Below are 21,720 nucleotides of genomic sequence, written 5' to 3'. Positions count from 1 at the left end.
TGTTGACGACATGCTACTTGTGTTTTACAACAATAGGGATCCACTTGAAGAATGCTTGTTGACGACATGCTACTTGTGTCTTACCACAATAGGGATCCACTTGAAGAATGCCTGTTGACGACACGCTGCTTGTGTCTTACCACAATAGGGATCCACTTGAAGAATGCCTGTTGACGACACGCTGCTTGTGTCTTACCACAATAGGGATCCACTTGAAGAATGCCTGTTGACAACATGCTGCTTGTGTCTTACCACAATAGGGATCCACTTGAAGAATGCCTGTTGACGACATGCTGCTTGTGTTTTACCACAATAGGGATCCACTTGAAGAATGCTTGTTGACAACATGCTGCTTATGTCTTGTTGCCACAATAGGGATCCACTTGCAGAATGACTGTTGCCAGAATATGGATCCACTGGAAGAAAACTTGTTGACGACATGTTGCTATGGTCTAGCCACAATAGGGATCCACTCAAAGAATACCTGTTGATGACATGCTGCTTAGTGATTGAGCAATATTGTCCGGTTACAATGAATTATACAGCCATGTATCAGCCAGTTTTTGTTTTAATATAAAATGTCAATGTGAAAGCCAGGCATGTGATTTTTTGTGTTTACATCTTGGTGCAACAGGCGTGCATTTAAATGTATTAAAATCCTATGTTAAAATGTTGGTGGCGTATATTCGGGTCAGTGCGATAATGGGGTTGCTTCAGTTTCTGATTAGACACAACACATTTCTAGTTACCAAACAAAACAATGACAATAAGTAAACAATGTTTAGTGGCAAAGTTAATAGTTTACAAAACACCAGTACTCGTGCAGATCAGTGCATTTGTAGCCAATATCAACATACCCAGATTGATAAGTAATCCCCATATTGTCTGCAAGAAAAAGACATTTTGATGGACAGTTTTTACATTATGTAAATTTTTGGGAAAAGGTCTGTATTTCTGGGCCATTGTCTGCTTATCATGAAGCTGTTGGTAAGACACCTCCTTGCAAGGTAAATGGGAAAAGTAAGACCATCCAAGATTCCAGGCTAAGTGACCAGAACTGCTCAAGGTGTAAGGTTTGATGTGAGTTCTCCATTAAATGTTAAGCTTCCCAGACTAATCCCCTGTGAAAGTAGCATGACCTGTCCTAATAGATAAAAGATGGAAAGAGGTAAAAAGAACCCAAACCATTTAGAGCATGACTGGGTCTTTACCAGTCTCACTTATGACCATAAAGAAAAAGATAGTTCCTTCGGGTACAACAACCACTACGAGCCTCCTTTTCAAGATGCTTAATCTATGTGGTGCTTTATACAAGTATGTTTGACAGACAGCTCCTCCAAACTTGCCAACACTTGTTCAGCTCCTACAGACTAGCCAACACTTGTTCAGCTCCTACAGACTTGCCAACACTTGTTCAGCTCCTACAGACTCGCCAACACTTGTTCAGCTCCTACAGACTCGCCAACACTTGTTCAGCTCCTACAGACTAGCCAACACTTGTTCAGCTCTTACAGACTTGCCAACACTTGTTCAGCTCCTACAGACTAGCCAACACTTGTTCAGCTCCTACAGACTCGCCAACACTTCTTCAGCTCCTGCAGACTCGCCAACACTTGTTCAGCTCCTACAGACTAACCAAGGCTTATTCAGCTCCTACAGAATTGCCAACACTTGTACAGATAAGTCATTGCTTAGTTTCTCATCAGTGGATGGACAAGTTAGAGCATTGCATCTAGTTATTCCAGTTATTCTAGTTATTTCATGCCACTCCATTCAGATACAAGAAGTAGCATTTCAAGTCCTATTATTTTGAAAGAACATTTGGCAAGCAAGTTAGACAGGGGAATCCAACTGTCTATATTTTTCCAGTAGTAACACTGCCTACTTGACGTGAAACAAGTTGGTCTTTGTTTATGTTCTTCACCAGTGTGCTGTACCTGGAGCACTACCAGGAGGGTTCTCGGGACAGCACATGGCCACCACTGTATGCTGTACATGTGGAGTTCGGGGGGACAGGCAAATGTGGAGGGGCAGAGGCATCGTCGGGGTCCAGCTCCTCCTTGATAGAGCAGGAGTTGTACCGATTGTCGGGGTTGAAGTAGCAAAACCTGAAACAAAGGGTACACACATTAGCTTTGAAGTCAGCAGTAGTTGACCTCCACTCACAACATGTCACACAGTACCTCTGGTGGGATGAAGCCAGGCAGACATCGCCACCCTGACCTCCACTCACAACATGTCACACAGTGCCTCGGGTTGGATGAAGACGGGCAGACATCGCCACCCTGACCTCCACTCACAACATGTCACACAGTGTCTTGGTGGGATGAAGCCGGGCAGACATCGCCACCCTGACCTCCACTCACAACATGTCACACAGTGTCTTGGTGGGATGAAGCCGGGCAGACATCGCCACCCTGACCTCCACTCATGATATGTCACACAGTGCCTTGGTGGGATGAAGCCGGGCAGACATCACCACCCTGACCTCCACTCACAACATGTCACACAGTGCCTTGGTGGGATGAAGCCAGGCAGACATCGCCACCCTGACCTCCACTCACGACATGTCACACAGTGCCTCTGGTGGGATGAAGCCGGGCAGACATCGCCACCCTGACCTCCACTAACAACATGTCACGCAGTGTCTTGGTGGGATGAAGCCGGGCAGACATCGCCACCCTGACCTCCACTCATGACATGTCACACAGTGCCTTGGTGGGATGAAGCCAGGCAGACATCGCCACCCTGACCTCCACTCACGACATGTCACACAGTGCCTCTGGTGGGATGAAGCCGGGCAGACATCGCCACCCTGACCTCCACTAACAACATGTCACACAGTGTCTTGGTGGGATGAAGCCAGGCAGACATCGCCACCCTGACCTCCACTCACAACATGTCACACAGTGCCTCTGGTTGGATGAAGCCGGGCAGACATCACCACCCTGACCTCCACTAACACCATTTCACACAGTGCCTCTGGTGGGATGAAGCCGGGCAGACATCGCCACCCTGACCTCCACTAACAACATGTCACACAGTGCCTTGGTGGGATGAAGCCACGCAGACATCGCCACCCTGACCTCCACTCACAACATGTCACACAGTGTCTTGGTGGGATGAAGCCAGGCAGACATCGCCACCCTGACCTCCACTCACAACATGTCACACAGTGCCTCGGGTTGGATGAAGCCGGGCAGACATCACCACCCTGACCTCCACTCACCATATGTCACACAGTGCCTCTGGTTGGATGAAGCCGGGCAGACATCGCCACTTTCCACACAGATCACACTGCACCCAGGTGGTTGATGGGTCCTCCACACTTAAGGGTGTGGCAGCTGGATCAAGCATCTCTGATTGGACTGCAGGGAGTTTTTTCCTGCTGGTCTTGGAAGACTTGCCGGAGTTCTGGCGGCGACTGTATGTTCTCACCAGGCTGGGAAGCTGTGGGGAACACACTCTCAGGTTTCATGATTGAAACAATTGCATTTGAACTTTCACTTGATCATTCCAGTTGCCTACACTAGACAATTTCAAAATGGCTGGTGTGGTAAATTTATTTCCATAGATCATTTTCGACTGTACCATCCAATAGGGACTAACAACCAGCCCCACTGAAGAAGAAATATCACCACCCCCCCACCCCCAAAATAACTGATGGTCCCATGATAGAATAGGTTCCCAGCATCCGAAGCTGGTTGTAAGATGCTTAATGGATCAGATGGTCAGGCCTTGTGACTTGGTTGATCAGGTAACACTGTACTCTGACAGGGTACATGGTTGTATATAAAATCTCTGGACTGTCTTATCTAGGCTGCGCCATATAGTTGAAATATTGCTGTGTGCGGTTAAACAACAAACTGCCTGGGTATGTCTACAATAGCATTTGTCCAGTAGTACCTTCTTTCGCTTGAGGCTGTTCCTGGGTCGGAGGCGACTGGGCATTGGTTCTATCAGCTCCTCAACCAGCTGCCTGGCCGGGGCGTAGCGCCATTCTGGGTTCACCTCCCGGATAGCCTGGATATCCTTCTCGAACTCAACCCTAAAATGACGGTGAAACTGCCAGCAAACTATAGGTAAAACCTACACAGCATGATCTTGTTTTACCAACTTAATTGAAAATAGAGTTATCCATAGTCTGAAGGATAAACTAACAACACCTAATTGAAAGAAACGTAAAGCTTGAAGATTTTCCTTTGAAGATGTAGATCTACGTCCTAAAAACTTTGGAGATTGTGGTATTTTGAAAATTGGAGATTCAGGTGGAGATTCAGCCTGTTGCCAATAACATAGGAACGTTATGATCGTGCCTTGTATTTGTCGTACAAACTCCCAGCACAATTTGAAGATCTCTTTACACAGTTGTGAGGATGGCAGGAGAAGTGAGTCTTACTCATATGGCTTCTTCTCCTCATTGCTCAGCTTTCTCCACTTGCAGCCGAGCATTCGCGAGATCTCGCGGTTGTCCAGTCTCGGGTGCTTTACAGCGATCTGCTGTCGGTGCTCAATGGAAAAACGGATGAAACCATTCTTAGGTCGCCGCGGTTCATCAACTGCAGTATGAGACAAAGCGCATATTTTGATTAGGTTACGCTGTGGTTTATTAAGGGAACATAGAAGGGAGATGGTTGATATTGATGCAACACAAGTTTCTTGCACACAGAGTAATTTGGGTACAGAAGCCTATTTCAATTTCGTTTTATTTTATGATAACAAAAATATTAATGAAATATTAACCTTTTGCATGATGCCAAAAGAAAACTGCAAATATAGTTCTTTCTTGAGGACAACAATTGACTATGAGACATTTCTGCAAAGTGCCTACTGCATGCATGTGAACAATGTGACGATTTGGTTAACATGATATTCCAACCACTCGATGCAATGTTTTAAATGTATGTGTGTACTCATCGCTGTATAGGCCAGTGGTCTACATATGGGTACTCTAGATTTAAATTAGGAAAGAAATCTTGGTCGCCCACCTGCCCGCCGAACCTCCCTGTTCCTAACATGTTTGCTGCTGTCCTTGGAATCAGAAGATGAGGAGACGTGGTCGCTGCTGGTGGGACCCGACGTCGATGATGAACTAAGCGATACATACGTTGATGCAGTTGTCTGCCAGTGGTCTTCCGATGACGTCACATCTCCGACTGATCCATCACTCACGAGATTCTCTGTTGAGTCAAATTGGCATGCTTTTGCTGACTCGCCCTTCTCATCGTAAGTATTGATGATAATTGATATTGAAGGCAGTGTTGATCCTGCTTCTGGGAGACCTGAACCTGCCTTTGTCAAACCGCTAAGCTTATTGGTTGAAGAAGTCTGTAGAAACACGACATCTGCGTTCTGATGACACCGGGTACCTAGATTCAGCCTCTGGCCAAGTGTGGAGAAAACCTTCTCTTCTTCAGGCAGCTGTGGTGCCCCAACAACACGGTCCTGTGCTAGCTGAGACACATGCTTGGGGCGTTCCCCGCCGACTGTCTGTAGATGCCCCTGAGGGTGTTCCCCGCCGACTGTCTGTAGATTTCCCTGAGGGTGTTCCCTGCCGATTGTCTGCAGATATCCCAGTGGGTGTTCCCCTGCAACTGTCTGCTGATGTCCCTGTGTGTGTTCCCCTGCTACTGTCTGCAGATATCCCAGTGGGTGTTCCCCTGCAACTGTCTGCAGATGTCCCTGTGGGTGTTCCCCTGCTACTGTCTGCAGATATCCCTGTGGGTGTTCCCCTGCAACTGTCTGCAGATGTCCCTGTGGGTGTTCCCCTGCAACTGTCTGCAGATGTCCCTGTGGGTGTTCTCCTGCGACTGTCTGCAGATGTCCCTGTGGGTGTTCTCCTGCGACTGTCTGCAGATGTCCCTGTGGGTGTTCTCCCGCGATTGTCTGCAGATGTCCCTGTGGGTGTTCCCCTGCAACTGTCTGCAGATGTCCCTGTGGGTGTTCCCCTGCAACTGTCTGCAGATGTCCCTGTGGGTGTTCCCCTGCGACTGTCTGCAGATGTCCCTGTGGGTGTTCCCCTGCAACTGTCTGCAGATGTCCCTGTGGGTGTTCCCCTGCGACTGTCTGCAGATGTCCCTGTGGGTGTTCCCCTGCAACTGTCTGCAGATTTCCCTGTGGGTGTTCCCCTGCGACTGTCTGCAGATGTCCCTGTGGGTGTTCCCCTGCAACTGTCTGCAGATGTCCCTGTGGGTGTTCCCCTGCGACTGTCTGCAGATGTCCCTGTGGGTGTTCTCCTGCGACTGTCTGCAGATGTCCCTGTGGCTGTTCTCCTGCGATTGTCTGCAGATGTCCCTGTGGGTGTTCCCCTGCAACTGTCTGCAGATGTCCCTGTGGGTGTTCCCCTGCGACTGTCTGCAGATGTCCCTGTGGGTGTTCTCCTGCGATTGTCTGCAGATGTCCCTGTGGGTGTTCCCCTGCGACTGTCTGCAGATGTCCCTGTGGGTGTTCCCCTGCGACTGTCTGCAGATGTCCCTGTGGGTGTTCTCCTGCGATTGTCTGCAGATGTCCCTGTGGGTGTTCCCCTGCAACTGTCTGCAGATGTCCCTGTGGGTGTTCCCCTGCAACTGTCTGCAGATGTCCCTGTGGGTGTTCCCCTGCGACTGTCTGCAGATGTCCCTGTGGGTGTTCCCCTGCGACTGTCTGCAGATGTCCCTGTGGGTGTTCCCCTGCGACTGTCTGCAGATGTCCTTGTGGGTGTTCTCCACCGATTGTCTGCAGATGTCCCAGTGGAGGTTCATGAGCCCCAGGTGGGAAGTGTTCCCTGGTCAGTGAGGGTGGGAGGCCCCCCTTGAGATACAGTTTGTCTGATGTGAGGGTGGGGAGGCTGGTAGGTGGGTTGTTCCAGCCACTGTAGGTGGAGGGGGTGATCACAGAGCTGTACACAGAGGTGGTGCTGCTGGGAACACTGTACCAGCCGCCTTGCATCTCCAGCGTGCACACCTGCAGGCAGACAGAGATGGCTATGATGGAGTGACATAGTTACTATCAGTGAGTGGAAAACACCGAAAACTAGTAACTGGCTAAACTCGGGATGTAGAATAATAAGCCCATGCACAACCAACAGACTAAAATGTACTTTGGACAGTCATTCATTAGAATATCATGAGCATATGCATCAGTTAAAACAGAGGACTCGTGTATCATACAATATTTGAAACATAAAAACATAAGACTCCCGTCAGATAATATTTAAAACTAAGTATCTAAACAATTCACTTATTTAGTTATGAAAAAGTTAGAGTGAGTATCAATTTTTAATGAAAATGACTCCTTTCCATTTGTTTTAATTTAAGGGGTTGTAGGCAAGGGTATCCGATGTCACCCAACCTATTTCTGCTTATAGCAGATATTGTTCGAAAGAACATTGCCATTAAAGGAATATGGCATCATGGTAAATGTGAGGTTTTAGGAATACTTGATATTTATTGGTTTTCAATACTACGAAAAGAATTTTTTTTAAACCATTTATTGATGATTTAGGGAATCTTTTTAAACGTCATTTGGTATGGCTTACAAACCTTTTTCATGGATTCACTGAAAATTTCAACTGTTAAAAGATATTTTAGTTAATAAGTATAAAATATACTAATATAAAAATATAAAATTAAAAAAGAAAAGAAAAAGAAAACCGTCATCCTTATCAGATCTGTCGAGTGTTCAAAATATTATTACAAAGATGGTCAATGAAAATAGACAAGTGGATTACCATTCCATGTATGTCCTGTCATGAGTATTGTTTTACATGCAGAGATTAACCAGCTACACTTTTCTGGTGTCCCCGGCTGCGACCCTAACTCAGTAACTCACTCACTCAATCAGCTGTACACACATTTTCTCAATCAATCAATCAGCTGTAAAATCATGTTCTCACTCACTCAACTAATCAGCTGTTCTCACAATTTCTCAAGCCCCTTCCCAGCGCATGACATGTTCCTTACACTCTCCTATCATTTCGATGTATTGGTGGATATATTTGACGTAGTGCGCCGTTTGACATTTCACTGTTGGAAGCTTCCAGTGGGGCTTGCTTTTTCATCGCGAAATCAAGATGTTGACATATAATAGTTATTTATAAGTGTGGCATGTAATATATATGTATCCATTCTCCGACAACTAAGGTTCGTTTCAGGAGTTAATAGCGGTAATCTGATCGTAGTTGCAGTAAATAACGTTCAGTTGGTGCCATCTGCCGATCCGTTAGCACACCTTTCCCTTGTTTGTTTGAACGTTGTTTAACGCGGCACTCAGCAATATTCCAGCTGTATGGCGGCAGTCTGTAAATAATCGAGTCTGGACCAGACAGTCCATGCAGTGATTGACATCTGTCTACGAAAATGGCATACGATGACATGCATCAACCACGCCAGCGAGCCTGACCACAAGTTCCCGTCAGTCAACTCTTATGGCAAGTATAGTCACCTTTTATGGCAAGCATGGGTTGCTGAAGACCAATTGTAACCCGGATCTTCATGGGTTATATAACCATATGGTATCATGCCAGGATGAACTTACGTACTTCAGCACGGATTTGTTGATCGCCATGGTGTTCGTGGTGTTTCAGTGTAACCTCTTTGCGTTTGGTAATAAACATCAAATCTTATTGTCATATTGTCCAAGTGCTTTTGTTTTGCCTACGGGTCATGGTAGTTCCGGATGGAGACGGAAGACAAAACCCACGGGTGAAGTTTATTGTCGATGGGGAGTGAGTGAGTATGATTTTGCGCCGCTTTTAGCAATATTCCAATATCCGCAATATCACGGCGGGTGACACCAGAAATGGGCTTCACACATTGTACCCATGTCAGAAATCGAACCGGATCTTCAGCACGAGGAGCGAACGCTTTAACCACTAGGCTACCCGACTGTCCCATTGTGGATGGGTTGACATAAGTTGAAAGGGTACAGGTTGATGATAGTTGATGACCGAGTGGCCAATGTTCCCGGTTGCGGAAACCCGCTCTGTCACTTCCACAAAAGCAGGGAGTCGGATGGCGATTTTTCATCCAAGACGAGCCGTACAATCCGTCCGCTTCTGTGGATGACCTGGGCCCATCTCTCTGATTGGCTTGGTTGATGCATATCATCATATTCTGATAGCGTGGATCAATGCTAATGACATCAATCACAGGAATGTCCAGACACGATTATTTACAGACCGCCATCATATAACTGGATATATTGCTAAGTGTGGCGTTAAACAATAAACAAACAAACAAACATAAATACAACAATATTGTACTCTGAAGAAATATATATATATATATATATATATAAACTCACCACATTATATTTTGCTAAATCAACATTTTCAAAATCATTCAGAAAGACGTCACTGTAGAAGTCGTCAAAACAATTGACCTGAAACAGAAATAAAAACTTTGGTTGTCATGATGATTTTAGAGTCTCGTTCTGACCTGGGATCTGCTTAGTGGCGTACATGTCAGAAAATGCAAAACAAATGTATGTGAACAGCATGCAGAATGGTCAATCTCTGTATAAATATGGGCAACTCCTTTATGTTTTCTATAAAAAAAATCCAAGGGGGTTGGAACGGCACTGGTTGGTGATTAATACTGACCGTTTCCTTCATATGACTGTGGAATTTGGGATTTGGTAAGGTAGTGAGTTGCCACTGTGCCAGTATTAAACAGAATAGACACCAGATCTGCATCTAAAAGAAGCACCGGCGTCTAAATTAGGAAATACAGTAAGTTGAACTCATCCTTTCATGACCAATTAACAGGTAAACCCAAAGACCCAGATTACTGATATGGGTGAATCTAGGTCCAACCCGTGATCAGCAGATCCTGGTAGGCTAAGGTAGGAACTCCGCACAGTGACTTCCGGTGCCTGTTCCATGATCTATTGCCTAACCAGGTATTATGAGTATTCACAACCCAAATGGACAAGTAAAGAAGTGACCTACCCATTCATGTTTTGCGCCAGTGCCAGGACCCACAGAGGATGCTGGAATGGAAGGCCACACAAATAAATGCAACATACACCAAAAAATGCTTTAAAATAGTCCCACCGCGCTGTACCTCTGCTTGATATGTAGTCATCAGTTTAAAACTTATAACGCCAACAAAATGGTCACTTCACAAAAGCTGATATTTAAATAATTTGACTAAAACAGGATGTCACCATAAGGCGGAACATACAGGAAGTATCTCTCAGTATGACAATCTCAGATGAGAAAAACTTTACAGGTTCAAACTACTATTCAAATGTAAAATATTGTAACGGGATATGTATATTTTGGACTACTGCCTACAAATCTTCCAACACTTCAAAAATGACTTGAATAATGGTAATTGATAGCTATTTCAATGTCTGACCTGGCGGCCATATTCAAAATGTGATTGGAATCTCTTGGCCAAAGTCAGGTGTCATCATTTTTAGGAAAAGTACGAGTAAAAGTGTGAAGTTTTAATGGCCCTTTGGTGTCAGATGAGATGTCGGTTACAGTGTGAGGAATTGCATTTTGGGTGAATATAGGGGCATGATAAAATTGGGTGTACTGGGTGTACCACTACAGCTGACTATAGGATGAAGGTACTGGTTGTACCAGTACAGCTGACTATAGGGTGGTGGTACTGGGTGTACCACTACAGCTGACTATAGGATGGTGGTACTGGGTGTACCACTACAGCTGACTATAGGATGGAGGTACTGGGTGTACCACTACAGCTGACTATAGGGTGGTGGTACTGGGTGTACCACTACAGCTGACTATAGGGTGGTGGTACTGGGTGTACCACTACAGCTGACTATAGGGTGAAGGTACTGGGTGTACCACTACAGCTGACTATAAGATGGTGGTACTGGGTGTACCACTACAGCTGACTATAGGATGGAGGTACTGGGTGTACCACTACAGCTGACTATAGGATGGAGGTACTGGGTGTACCACTACAGCTGACTATAGGATGGTGATACTGGGTGTACCACCACTGGTGACAATAGGATGGTGGTATTGAATTTAACCATTGCTCATTCCTGCAACAGTTTGTAAAAAAGTAATCTAAAGCTGTGGCTGGCTATATTTGTGTAAATATAAATTGATTCAATGAGGACTTGGGTAAGAAAAGAATTTGCAACCGCATGCCCCTTACCATCAAACTCCAGCGCAGTGGTGACTCAGCATAACACCACGTAGATCTACTAAATCTATGCTGGCTGGCTGCCGGCCGCATGGAACTCTGTGTAGGAGAGTGCCTTACCATGTTTGAAATGTTGTAAATTTGTGCCGAAAAGACGCATTTATTAAAAAATAAAAACATTTATCATATTATGGGCAGTATTCTCGGCAGGATTAAGTCAACAGATAAAAACGATATCCATTTGGGTCATATGCGGATATAGATGCAAATATGGGACTGGAGACTATACTTTCAGTGTACAAACAAACATGGCGTCGCCCGTCAGAATTAACCATCGGGTATCTGGGGAAACTACTGTGATAATTGCTATCTTTTACAAAAGAGCAGTCTAATATACTGAAAATCAGTGTCTAACTGTGAAGTAGCTAAGGCATTTTACAAGTTTGGGTAACATTGGAGACATTAATTGCGAAACAATTTAGCGAGGACACCAGCCTAGCGGGATCAGTTTCCGTATCTGTGCTTGTTGACCTCTGCGGCTTCGAACCTTTTCTACAAATTAAAATAGTTGGATTTGGCCGAATATGTCCTAATTGTTCCCTTATTTCGTTTTGTCGTTGTGTGTTCAACTGATTGCACTTCGTAACGTTATGACCGGACAGGCAGACTCTATCTAAACAAATGTGACGTCTCACAGACTAGAGTCAGAGTAGCTTCCCTTTGATAAAGGGCAGTTGCGGACAGACCGACTGGTTGTCGCGAAAGGCAAGTAGTAGACACAGTTGGTGTAGGCAATTCTTGTTTTGCCTTTGTCTAGTTACGCCACTGTATAAGAAATAGGTTTCAGTTGGAACTATATTGACTGTTGTCATTGCCCTACTCAGTACTGACATATCACTTAGCGATACGATGAATGCCGCGGTACCGCCTTCTGACGTAATTATATATGAATGGGCATATTCCAGGAAAACATTTAGATCTAATGTTTAGGTAATATGTTTGTGAGAGATGGGAGGTGATTTCGAGCACAGAATTGAGAATGACATCACATGAAAAAGAGGTTATCACGCTTGTGTGTTTGGGGATGATAAATAACCTGTATTAGGAATAAACACTATGTGTTTAGCGAGCCATCCACAAACACACTCTCTTGATAACCTCTATGTATAGCAGTATCCCAGGATATACTTTGATTGTTGACTAGGCGCAATTAAGTACAGCTCACATTATGGATATGATTATTGATATCGCTAACTTTAGACATTTTCAATTGAAAATCAACAAATAATAATATCAACTGAAATGTTTCATTTGCTCATCGGTTTATTTCCAGCTCACCTTGCTGACACTGGTGCTTGGTGTCGCTGCCTGCAGGGTTCACTCCACTCAAACTCTGGGAAGAGAACATGAAAGTTCTTAACAATGCTTTTCTCACGCAGCACCAGTTTTATGCTTTTCTTTTATATCCAACTGGCACCCCGTGATATTACTGAAATACCAAATACTGTTCAAAACGGAGTTAGACCAAATTTAATTTACTCACTCACCCAGCTCCATTTCTATATCGATCTCTCTTCCTCACAACATTTAGTAAACTCTCTAACAAATTTGAAATTTTCAAAAACACATTTGTTTGTAGCGGATTTGGGGGTGGGTGGTAAGATGCGCATTTCCAATCATGATAACATGTTGACTTGAGTGTTAAAGTAAAATTAATGTAACCCCCTTTTTAAAAAAAATTCTGGGATTCGCCGCCCCTGGTATTCATGATTCGTCGGGTCAACCGCCACATCAGTGTTGTTGCACTGCCGTGGACGACTGAGTTACAGTCGTGACTAGGAGATCACTTTTGACCGCTATCAGTCCCTGTGTATTTCAGCCACTCACAAAGTTCCAGAGTCATAGATACAATGTTGATTTGGGGAGATCTGATAAACAAACTGTCAATCAGTCCCTGTGTATTTCAGCCACTCAGAGCGTTGTATTTCGTGCATGACCTTGACCAAAGGGCTACAAGTTATACATGTATATATTGTGTGACACGCCTACGTGACCTAAATAAAGTAGGACATCTTTTGTCTTTGGGTGATGCACGCTGGTACTTGGTTTGTTGCAAAGAATTACCCCATGCATTTGACAGGATACTTTGTAAAGTTAAACATCAAATTGAATTTTCCTTTTGACGTGCATGCAAGGACCGTACATATGCTGCTTTGCAATATTGTAATATTAAGAATATTCATGCACTGTAAAAAAGGCTGGGACTATATATGTGACTGGTCAACTACATAATCCGTACGTTGTAACATTTGGCGTGGGTCATTCCGGCTTATATATATATATATACACACACACACACACTCGTGCCTCACGATGAGAACACTATAGGCCGACACTAGAATTGTATGCTAAAATGGCACCGTCAAAACTTGCTGCACTGCAGTAGACAAGATTCTCTTCGGATGAATGCTCACTCACTCAGGACTGTTAGGTGTTCGAAGATATGGTGCTAATTATGATTCTTATTAATCTAAAATTTGCCCGCTAAACCGTAGCTGCTAAACTTTGTAAAGGACTAGGCCTACTGCAGTATTTAGAAAAGGAGACGGTCCCTGGACGTACAACTTGGATCGAATTGTCTGTTTGCACGGGAAGCTATATTGAACACAACAAGATGAGGACCCTTAAAATGTACTTCGGTTTTTCAGGGACAGAACTTTTTTCGCGGGACACCAGATACTTGACAACGCTGTCTAAATTGAGGGTTCATTATTATGTACAAACCTATCTGAAGCTATGCTAAACATTTAGTATTGTGAAGTGTTTCGACAACAGACTGGCTAAATTCAACGTACCTGTTGTCCCATTTGGTTTTGAGAGTAATACCGAGAGTAAGCGCCGTTTGTATGTTGCCACTGCGCATCCATGACCGTGTGCGCAGACCTAAAACTCAACTGATAGAGAGGAACAAATGAAGTTTATAATAGGCCTAAATTATTGGTGTTCTGTTTGAATTCAAAATGAGCTATAGATTGTGGGATCTGTAGATCATTATATTTACATGTAGGACATATTGGAATCTGACATATTATTTGCATCGACTGATATATTTCATTAACCAGAATAAATAAATTACATACCCTTTCCTTGACAAACAACCACGCACACACACACAGCCTCTATGTGCACCCAAGTTCTGCAACTGTGCAATGTTGGAGGTAGTCTACCCGGGCCAACAAGTGCGCGTGCTTGTCTGGGCTGTCATTGGTCACCAGTGTACTGACTGACACATTGAGACCAACAGGGCGTCATAATAATACACCTATTGGTTACATTGTGAAACGATGTTGTTAATGATTGTTCCTGTGTCTTAATATTTTTTCATTCTACAAATCCAAGATTAAACCGAGAAAAACAAGAGTTAAACTTCGTATTTTTACACTAACTTGCAGTTCAATAAGAACTACTTACAGTCATATCTAACAACAACCCTATTTATTGTCCTCTGAAGGCATAACTGTGGAAATTATTCACTAAATCTCATCCAATATTTTCTCTAACTGTTAGTACTGGCGACATTATTTCATGGTTATTTTGTTTGGGCAAGGATGTCACGGAGATCATGTTCTTTGAGTAAATACGTTTTCTGAAAACAATTCCTTTCAAAAACGTTTATTCGGAATATGTTTGTGACATGAAAGCATGCATGTATACTAGTATTTGTCTCGCTTTATGCTATTAAAGCAGACGATGTTTCAATGTCAGATGGTCAAAATGAATATATTACTGTAGTTGAAATAAAATCCTGATCTTAGTTCACGGACAGCGCGTGTTCAACGTGCGTCTCCGCGAATGTAACTAAACCATGTCTGGGCACGCGCAGTCGTTGACACCTCCAGCAAGCTCGACTCGCAATATTGTTGGTACATTAATTTACTGAATATATTGATAAATGCAAACTTTTATTTCTTGGTTGTATATGCAATCTGAACTGTAATAACTTTACAAATGATATTCTTTGCGCGTCCATTGCAAGCCCTGTCAATTCAAAGACAATCTTTGGAGAACTTAAATCAACACTTGATAAATACAATCTGGGTACCTACCTTCGTACATATACTCAGTACGGTACTTTCCCTCCAAAATTGAAATGGAGAAATCGTGTTAACGAAACTATATGCAAATACGAAGAACAATCATGGCTCACAAATGTATCAAATAACGCAAGCATGTCCCGTTATAAGAGAATTCATACGAAATTAACATACCATGTACTTTGGAAATTAGCTTTTCTGTACCCGGAATATCGACCTGCTTTACAACTTTGTGTTAAAGTCTCATCACGCAGTAAACTTTCGAAAGAGTGCATGTTCTGTAATAGGCAAGCTTTCGACTATGACAGCCACATTATTTTACATTCTGAAGCACTGATATCAGAAAGAAATGCGTGTTTCTCTTCTCTCACTTGACGTCAAAAAATATGTTGATTTTGAAAGGCAAGACGAAACAGATATGTTATCAGTCTTATTTGGGGCTGAAACAAAATTGACTCACAATCTGGATCAACACACCTGGGAAGCTATTATACTACAATTCGCCTCGTATCTGAAAGACTAAGGCATCTTTTGATATATATCTTCCTAGTGATTATCTGTCTTCATTTAGGTATTTGAATTTGATAAACTGTGTGTTATTGTAAATATGTTATGCCTTTTTTTACTGCGTGTAATTGAATATATTTTCATTGTAATCTTCGGAATTACATCTGGAGGAAATAAAGAATCTCTCTCTCTCTCTCCCCCCCCCCCCCCCCCTCTCTCTCTCCATTCTATAAATAAATAAATACTAGGGACTCATTCGCCCCCATGCCTTCGTTTCGAAATCGACATAAGAATCTTCATCTCTTTTACCGACTTTCCAGTTTCTGTCACTGTCTATCGTGAGATAGGGAATAAATATTATACCGGCGCCTCATTGTCAGGTGGACATTTAAAGTTCTGTATACCGTCACTCTATACCCTGAAGGCATGCCGAACACTGAGGGTATGAACATGACGACCAGGAGATGTTCAAGTTGAGTTAGGTCAGGTTATGTCGCATGCATATCTGTGCATGAATGATACAGTCAAACACCATTGTGTCGAACTTTGAACTGTCGAACTTACATTTGTCTCGAAATAAAAGCTTGGTCCCTGCATTAGTTTTTAGCGGATACCTGGAACGTGCCCAGAACGTGATGGGGATATATCTTTGTGACGTGTCTTTTTCAGACATATGATATGGGTCTGCTTGTGTTTGGTCTGTTTGGTGTGAGCTGTTCTAAAAGGCATCCCAGTAACTCCTCGGTTCAGCACACACAGCCATCACCAGAAGTAATGTTTGTCATGCCTTCCTAAATATATTTTACGCCCACTTCCTATACTTGTACAGCCGCTTTCGGTAATACGTATTGACATTAAATGTTTCAATGCCTTATTGTATGGGTGGGGACAAATGGGGTTTAACGTAGCGTTCAAGATAATTACACTACTTGCATGCACGTGTGTGTGTGAGAGAGAGTGTTAGGCTGCTTGTACTAGTCAGGACTAATGCCAATTTTAGTGCTAGCCCATGCAGAGCTAGCGGCAATGAATATCCTACTCAGACACAGTACGCGGATTCCCTCCACAGGCGGTTCCAGGGGGGAGGTATGGGACACACACACACACACACACACAGAGAGAGAGAGAGAGAGTGAGAGAGAGAGAGAAGAGAGGATTTTGGACCTCTCTCTTTTAAGAATGCTGGATCCGCCCTTGATGCCTTGATGAAGTTACGATACCACCTACAGACCTCAACTACTGCATATTGTGTTTTCAACAGTATTTGTTTTGGGTAACATTTCAGTTTGTTGTCAAATCATCAGAGACGCAACTTGCTTTATAAACACATGTAACTTCTCCACAAGTTATTCGTTGCAAAACAACAAATAAAGTGAAGTACCAAGATAAAGTATCAAATGTTCTAGTACTGAGTTTACCACGAGAAAATATACAAATCTTTCAGGCTTCCAAAAACAGTTAATGTTGCCATTTATATTTATCTTTTTACAATTCGCACTCCATAAAGAATGTACGTATCTCTGACCCACCACACAAGCCATGTGTTTATCCGTGTGGCCACCTAAAAGACATGGACCAAGCCTTCTTCCCGAGGCAAGCTAGAGTGTCCACTAGCCTACACCAAAGTCTAGTTTTCACCCATGCCAGCCTACTGTTCTGTGGTAAATTACAAGAGGACCATCGCACGCATCGATAGTCCAATCAGAGAAGGTTTTACAAAATCAACATCCGGGTTCCGAAAACGTGGTCGATGCTATGACCACAGCAATCGCCTGTCGACTTTGCGCTGAAATTGTTCCAAAACGTAAGGGAAGATAAGTATTTTATAAGTGGTTCCAAGTGTTCAGTCAACTCACCCAAGTACTTTTATATATTTGAGTGCAAACTTCATTACTGTGCTAGTTTTAGACGACCAATGATGAGCGTTCCATTTTACCGCTATGTGCAGTGTTACTGGATACCCTGTAGTCTGCATGTATGCCTCTGTTATTGCAAGAACGAAATGCGGCAGCAATAGTGTCTTTACGGTGGTGATCTGTCATGTTGTTTGTCTGGCAGGGATGAAATCTCAAATTCGTTTCGTTATCTGATCGACAAGGTCAGAATGGTAGTCATCTTTGTGAAGCCATTAGTAATATGAGCAGCGATCTGATTGGACATCGCGTTTTCATCACAAGGGAAACAACTCGTGTTCTACACCGGATGGCGCCAAGATCGAGCCAAGAAAAAAGGCTTGAAATGGCAAGGGAGGAAACTAGGCTTTAATATAGGCTATAGTGGACAGTCTTGGGTCGCGAAGATGTGACCAAGCGGCCTCTCGCAAATTTGTTGCTCACAATCGTGAATGTATCTAGTGATTGGAAGACTCGACCAAACACAGCTCCAAAGCAGCAACAGGATTAAATCAACAGGTGTCATTGTTTGATTTATACAAGTTTTATTGACAAACACGATAGTAATGAGACAAACGTTACATGAACGTATTTTACAAACATTCAAAAATCATACAGGAATATGATATCTAGTGATATTTGATTAGGGAACAGGTCCCCATGCATGTTTGTGAGAGCAGACCTGAGTATGTACAGCCGTGCCTTGGAGGATTGTTCGTCATCATGCCCCGACTGGATAATGCGCTGCTCATGTTGTAATCCACCTGTCTGTCTAGCCTAGAGTCGATTACTTCAGGCCGCCGTTAATAAACAGCTAAACATTAGATCAGCAGAAATAAGAGTAACTATGGATTGTGACAGCGATGTGGAGGGAAGGTATATACATATACAGTAAACTGTAGCTGCACGCAAGATAACACACATCAATGATGACACACCACTAGAATACATAGACCATTACACTGAAGGAAGGACCGTTTAGAAGGTAAGAGGTCTATGTGAGAGCTAAATCACCATTGAAAATGTTCAAACACCCTGCAAAATTTATTTTTTTAAATGTTTTACACTAAATGTGTACATACATCATTTGGATCTCACTCAATGTGTAAACAATAAACCGACTTAGTCTATTCTTGCATTCTGTTACCAAATGTGTGTATCTTGTGTGCGAAAGCAGCTGATATTCCTCTTGCAAATTAGTCAATGTTTCCTGTTAACAAAGATGTTGACAACATGTTGACATGCTTGCTGCAATCAGACCGCCTCCGTGGTCTAGTGGTAGAGCGTCCGCCCGGAGGGTGGAAGGTCCGGGTTTGATCCCCGGCCGCGTCATACCAAAATACGCTAAAAGATGGTTCTTGTTGTTACCCTCCCTGACATTCAGCATTAAGGGGCTAAAACAAGGACTGGTCGGCCCCGAATCAGTATACTGTGTCTGAGTGGGGTATTCATGTTAAACTGCGGCATATGCTACCTCAGTGGGCTAGGACTATAAATCGGCATCAGTCCGCACCAGTACAAGTAGACACGCACGCACGCACGCACGCACGCGCGCGTGCACGTCGCTATACAAGTGCAATAATCTTGGACCGACGTTAAACCCCATTTTACTTCACCTTGCTGCAAGACACTAAAAGACGTCGAAGTAAGTGATCAAGTACTTCATAAATTGATAAAGAGGTTGATGCAGAAGGCTGATGATCTACCATATGTAAGCTAAACAAAAACTCTGACAAAAATATTATATATAAACCTGATGTAAATAAATGGTATTGATATTGATACTATTGGTAATACCCAAAAAAATGCCTCTGTCCCAGAATAACCATCAAGCGTTGACACCAGTGTTGACAACCATGTATCTGATGAGTTCAACTTTGCAGATGTACTGATCATTTATGTTCCTACTTCAGGTGGTCAACCTCTCCGACTTGGCTGATAAATGTCATCGTATCCGAGTTTGTGCGGGTCGATGCTCATGACATCAACCACCGGATTGTTGTCCAGACTCGATTATTTACAGACCGCCGTCATATATCTGGGACATTGCAGAGTGTGGCGTTAAACAACAAACAGACAAATAAAAATATAAATCGTGCTCACTGTGCATTTGGTATTAGATCACACTCTGTTTACAACTAATTCTAAGAAAGATGAGGTAAATGTACCAAGCACATGAAGACAGGGGTGGAGTTCACAGAGTGTATGGTACCATGGAGTTTGTAAATGTCTTCAGTAATCATGTTCCCTCAGACAATGAAAACAATTCTGTTGATGAAAAAAGAATTACTCAAACATATGCAAACACAGATATACCAAATAACATTACTGTCAGAGATTTATCTTAATATCCAAATTAACCTACTTAATACTTATCATGATACTTACATTTAACAGAGTTCATGTGGTAAATAGTTGATTTAAAAATATTTGTACTTCATCATGTAAATCATGGTTCTGAGTTTGGTAGTAACTGTGATATTGATACTGATGTCAATGTTGCTGGGAGGAGGGTTGTAATGATGATGATTATGATGCCAGTGCTGATAATGTCATTTAGCAATATTTAGCTAAATGGTGTTATTGGCCCGCCTGATAAATCTACCTTAACTTATAGATCTAATCTGAATGTAATTCCAGGCATATCCAAGTAGTCTATGTACATCGTGTATTGCCTTTCGGCCACATGGACACATAGGCGCACAGTCATCCATTCATACACAAACATATTCAAGTTTACATAATCACTCTAAGTTATAATCATAATATGATACATTCGGTTACTCCGCAATAATTATCACCCTCCAATTTATGATACGCAACAACCACAACCATAACATGTGGCCTTGTTGCCAAACAAATTCTTCTCCTTGTTATCGTCTTTATTTGTTTCTCAAGTGACGTCATATTTATGACGACATATGTAGTATGTCATTTCAAAAACACTCACTTCGCCATCTTTACCCTCTGGATGCCGAAGTTTTTTTCTGACGCAACTTTTCCTAAGATCGGAAAAGTGAACGTTGTGCGAGAATTGCGCTCATGCGGCACTGGATCTACCTCTGGCTATAAAATTACGCAGAGGTGGAGAATATTAAATTTCTTATTTGATGGTGTAAATTTAACTGTAAATATCAAACCGGTTTTTTAAAAAAGACACTCCAAAGTGTTGTCCGAGAATTTATTCTGCGTTAAAAAACCGTAAATTTCTCCGCTTTTTATCGTACACCGATAAAAGTACTGTGCGACAATTTTGTTTATTAAGAAGCTTTACGGAAACTGTGAGCGAACAAAATACTGCCTAGTATCTGAACGACATAACTGCATATCAAATGGAGTCATATGCGTATGTATAACGACATACTTTCAATTCCAAAAATAGCATGCCGTAAATGACGAAAACTGATTTTTCTCTATGACGTCAAAAGGTGACACAGAGGTTACACACGTACAAAGAAAAGGGGGCATAACTCCGCTATGCTTAGCTCTACTTTGTTGTAACTCAAGCCACTTGGTGAGAATTAGCTGTGGGTAAGGACAATATATTTTCGTGGTGTTTTGTTCAGGAGGAACCAAACTATTCCAACACAAATATCGATATTGAAACTGTACACGTTTAGTTATAAAATATACCCATAAGAAATGATGAAATAGTACTTCATAAAAAGGAGGTAATTGAGAAATGGATGGCCTTATCTAACCTATAACTTAGTCCTTATATTCCAACATTCTCCTGACAGTGTAAGTGTAATTTGTCTAATGTTGCATTATTATTAATGGAGCACAAACCTTATCATCAAATGTAATGAAATACCCTAAAAATAACACGATTCCTTTTGACGTCATGGCTGGTTTCATGTCTTTGATAACGTCGGAAAAAGACGACACTGGTATTTTGATTTATATATATCTCCCCTAACTTTCGTTCATGGTGTGGAAAATCTCTATGTGTGGAACGGAATTTGACGCTTTTTCGACACAACATAAAATGACTGCTCTCACCAAGTAAATAATGTCTTGAATGTGTAAACAATTAGATAGTTTATCGTGTATCTTAATTGGACAAGACACGCACCTGTTTGGCATCAATTTACGTAATGAAATTCCCAAAAGAATATTTCA

The 21,720-nt window shown here is 42.7% G+C and overlaps 1 protein-coding gene across 1 annotated transcript; it reads right to left on the bottom strand.

The window, feature by feature from the left end:
- Window positions 1-1,924: 1,924 nt before the first annotated feature.
- Window positions 1,925-14,302, bottom strand: LOC139447871 (uncharacterized). The gene is made up of 11 exons (XM_071229351.1): window positions 14,246-14,302; window positions 13,961-14,059; window positions 12,444-12,498; window positions 9,929-9,969; window positions 9,283-9,360; window positions 6,460-6,942; window positions 4,989-5,850; window positions 4,400-4,559; window positions 3,907-4,048; window positions 3,230-3,450; window positions 1,925-2,108 (listed from the first exon to the last, which is right to left on the bottom strand). The coding sequence occupies exons 2-11, from the start codon at window positions 14,030-14,032 to the stop codon at window positions 1,946-1,948; spliced, it is 2,277 nt and encodes a 758-aa protein (XP_071085452.1). The 5' UTR covers window positions 14,033-14,059; window positions 14,246-14,302; the 3' UTR covers window positions 1,925-1,945.
- Between the last annotated feature and the right edge of the window lie 7,418 nt (window positions 14,303-21,720).

This window comes from Haliotis cracherodii, unplaced genomic scaffold (assembly GCF_022045235.1).
Source record: "Haliotis cracherodii isolate W230 unplaced genomic scaffold, xgHalCrac1.p SCAF_10, whole genome shotgun sequence".
Taxonomy (NCBI): Eukaryota; Metazoa; Mollusca; class Gastropoda; order Lepetellida; family Haliotidae; genus Haliotis; species Haliotis cracherodii.
Note: the sequence above shows the minus strand (reverse complement) of the source record. Positions and strands in the feature narration are given on the sequence as shown.

What these genes read in the sequence shown, in the direction of transcription:
- LOC139447871 (XM_071229351.1), bottom strand. Translation starts at nt 14,032, where the DNA reads ATGGATGCGCAGTGGCAACATACAAACGGCGCTTACTCTCGGTATTAC. An exon ending in AAAACCAAATGGGACAACAG is followed by an intron (nt 12,499 to 13,960) that starts GTACGTTGAATT and finishes TTCTCTTCCCAG; the next exon opens with AGTTTGAGTGGAGTGAACCC. An exon ending in CTGGCGCAAAACATGAATGG is followed by an intron (nt 9,361 to 9,928) that starts GTAGGTCACTTC and finishes TTTCTGTTTCAG; the next exon opens with GTCAATTGTTTTGACGACTT.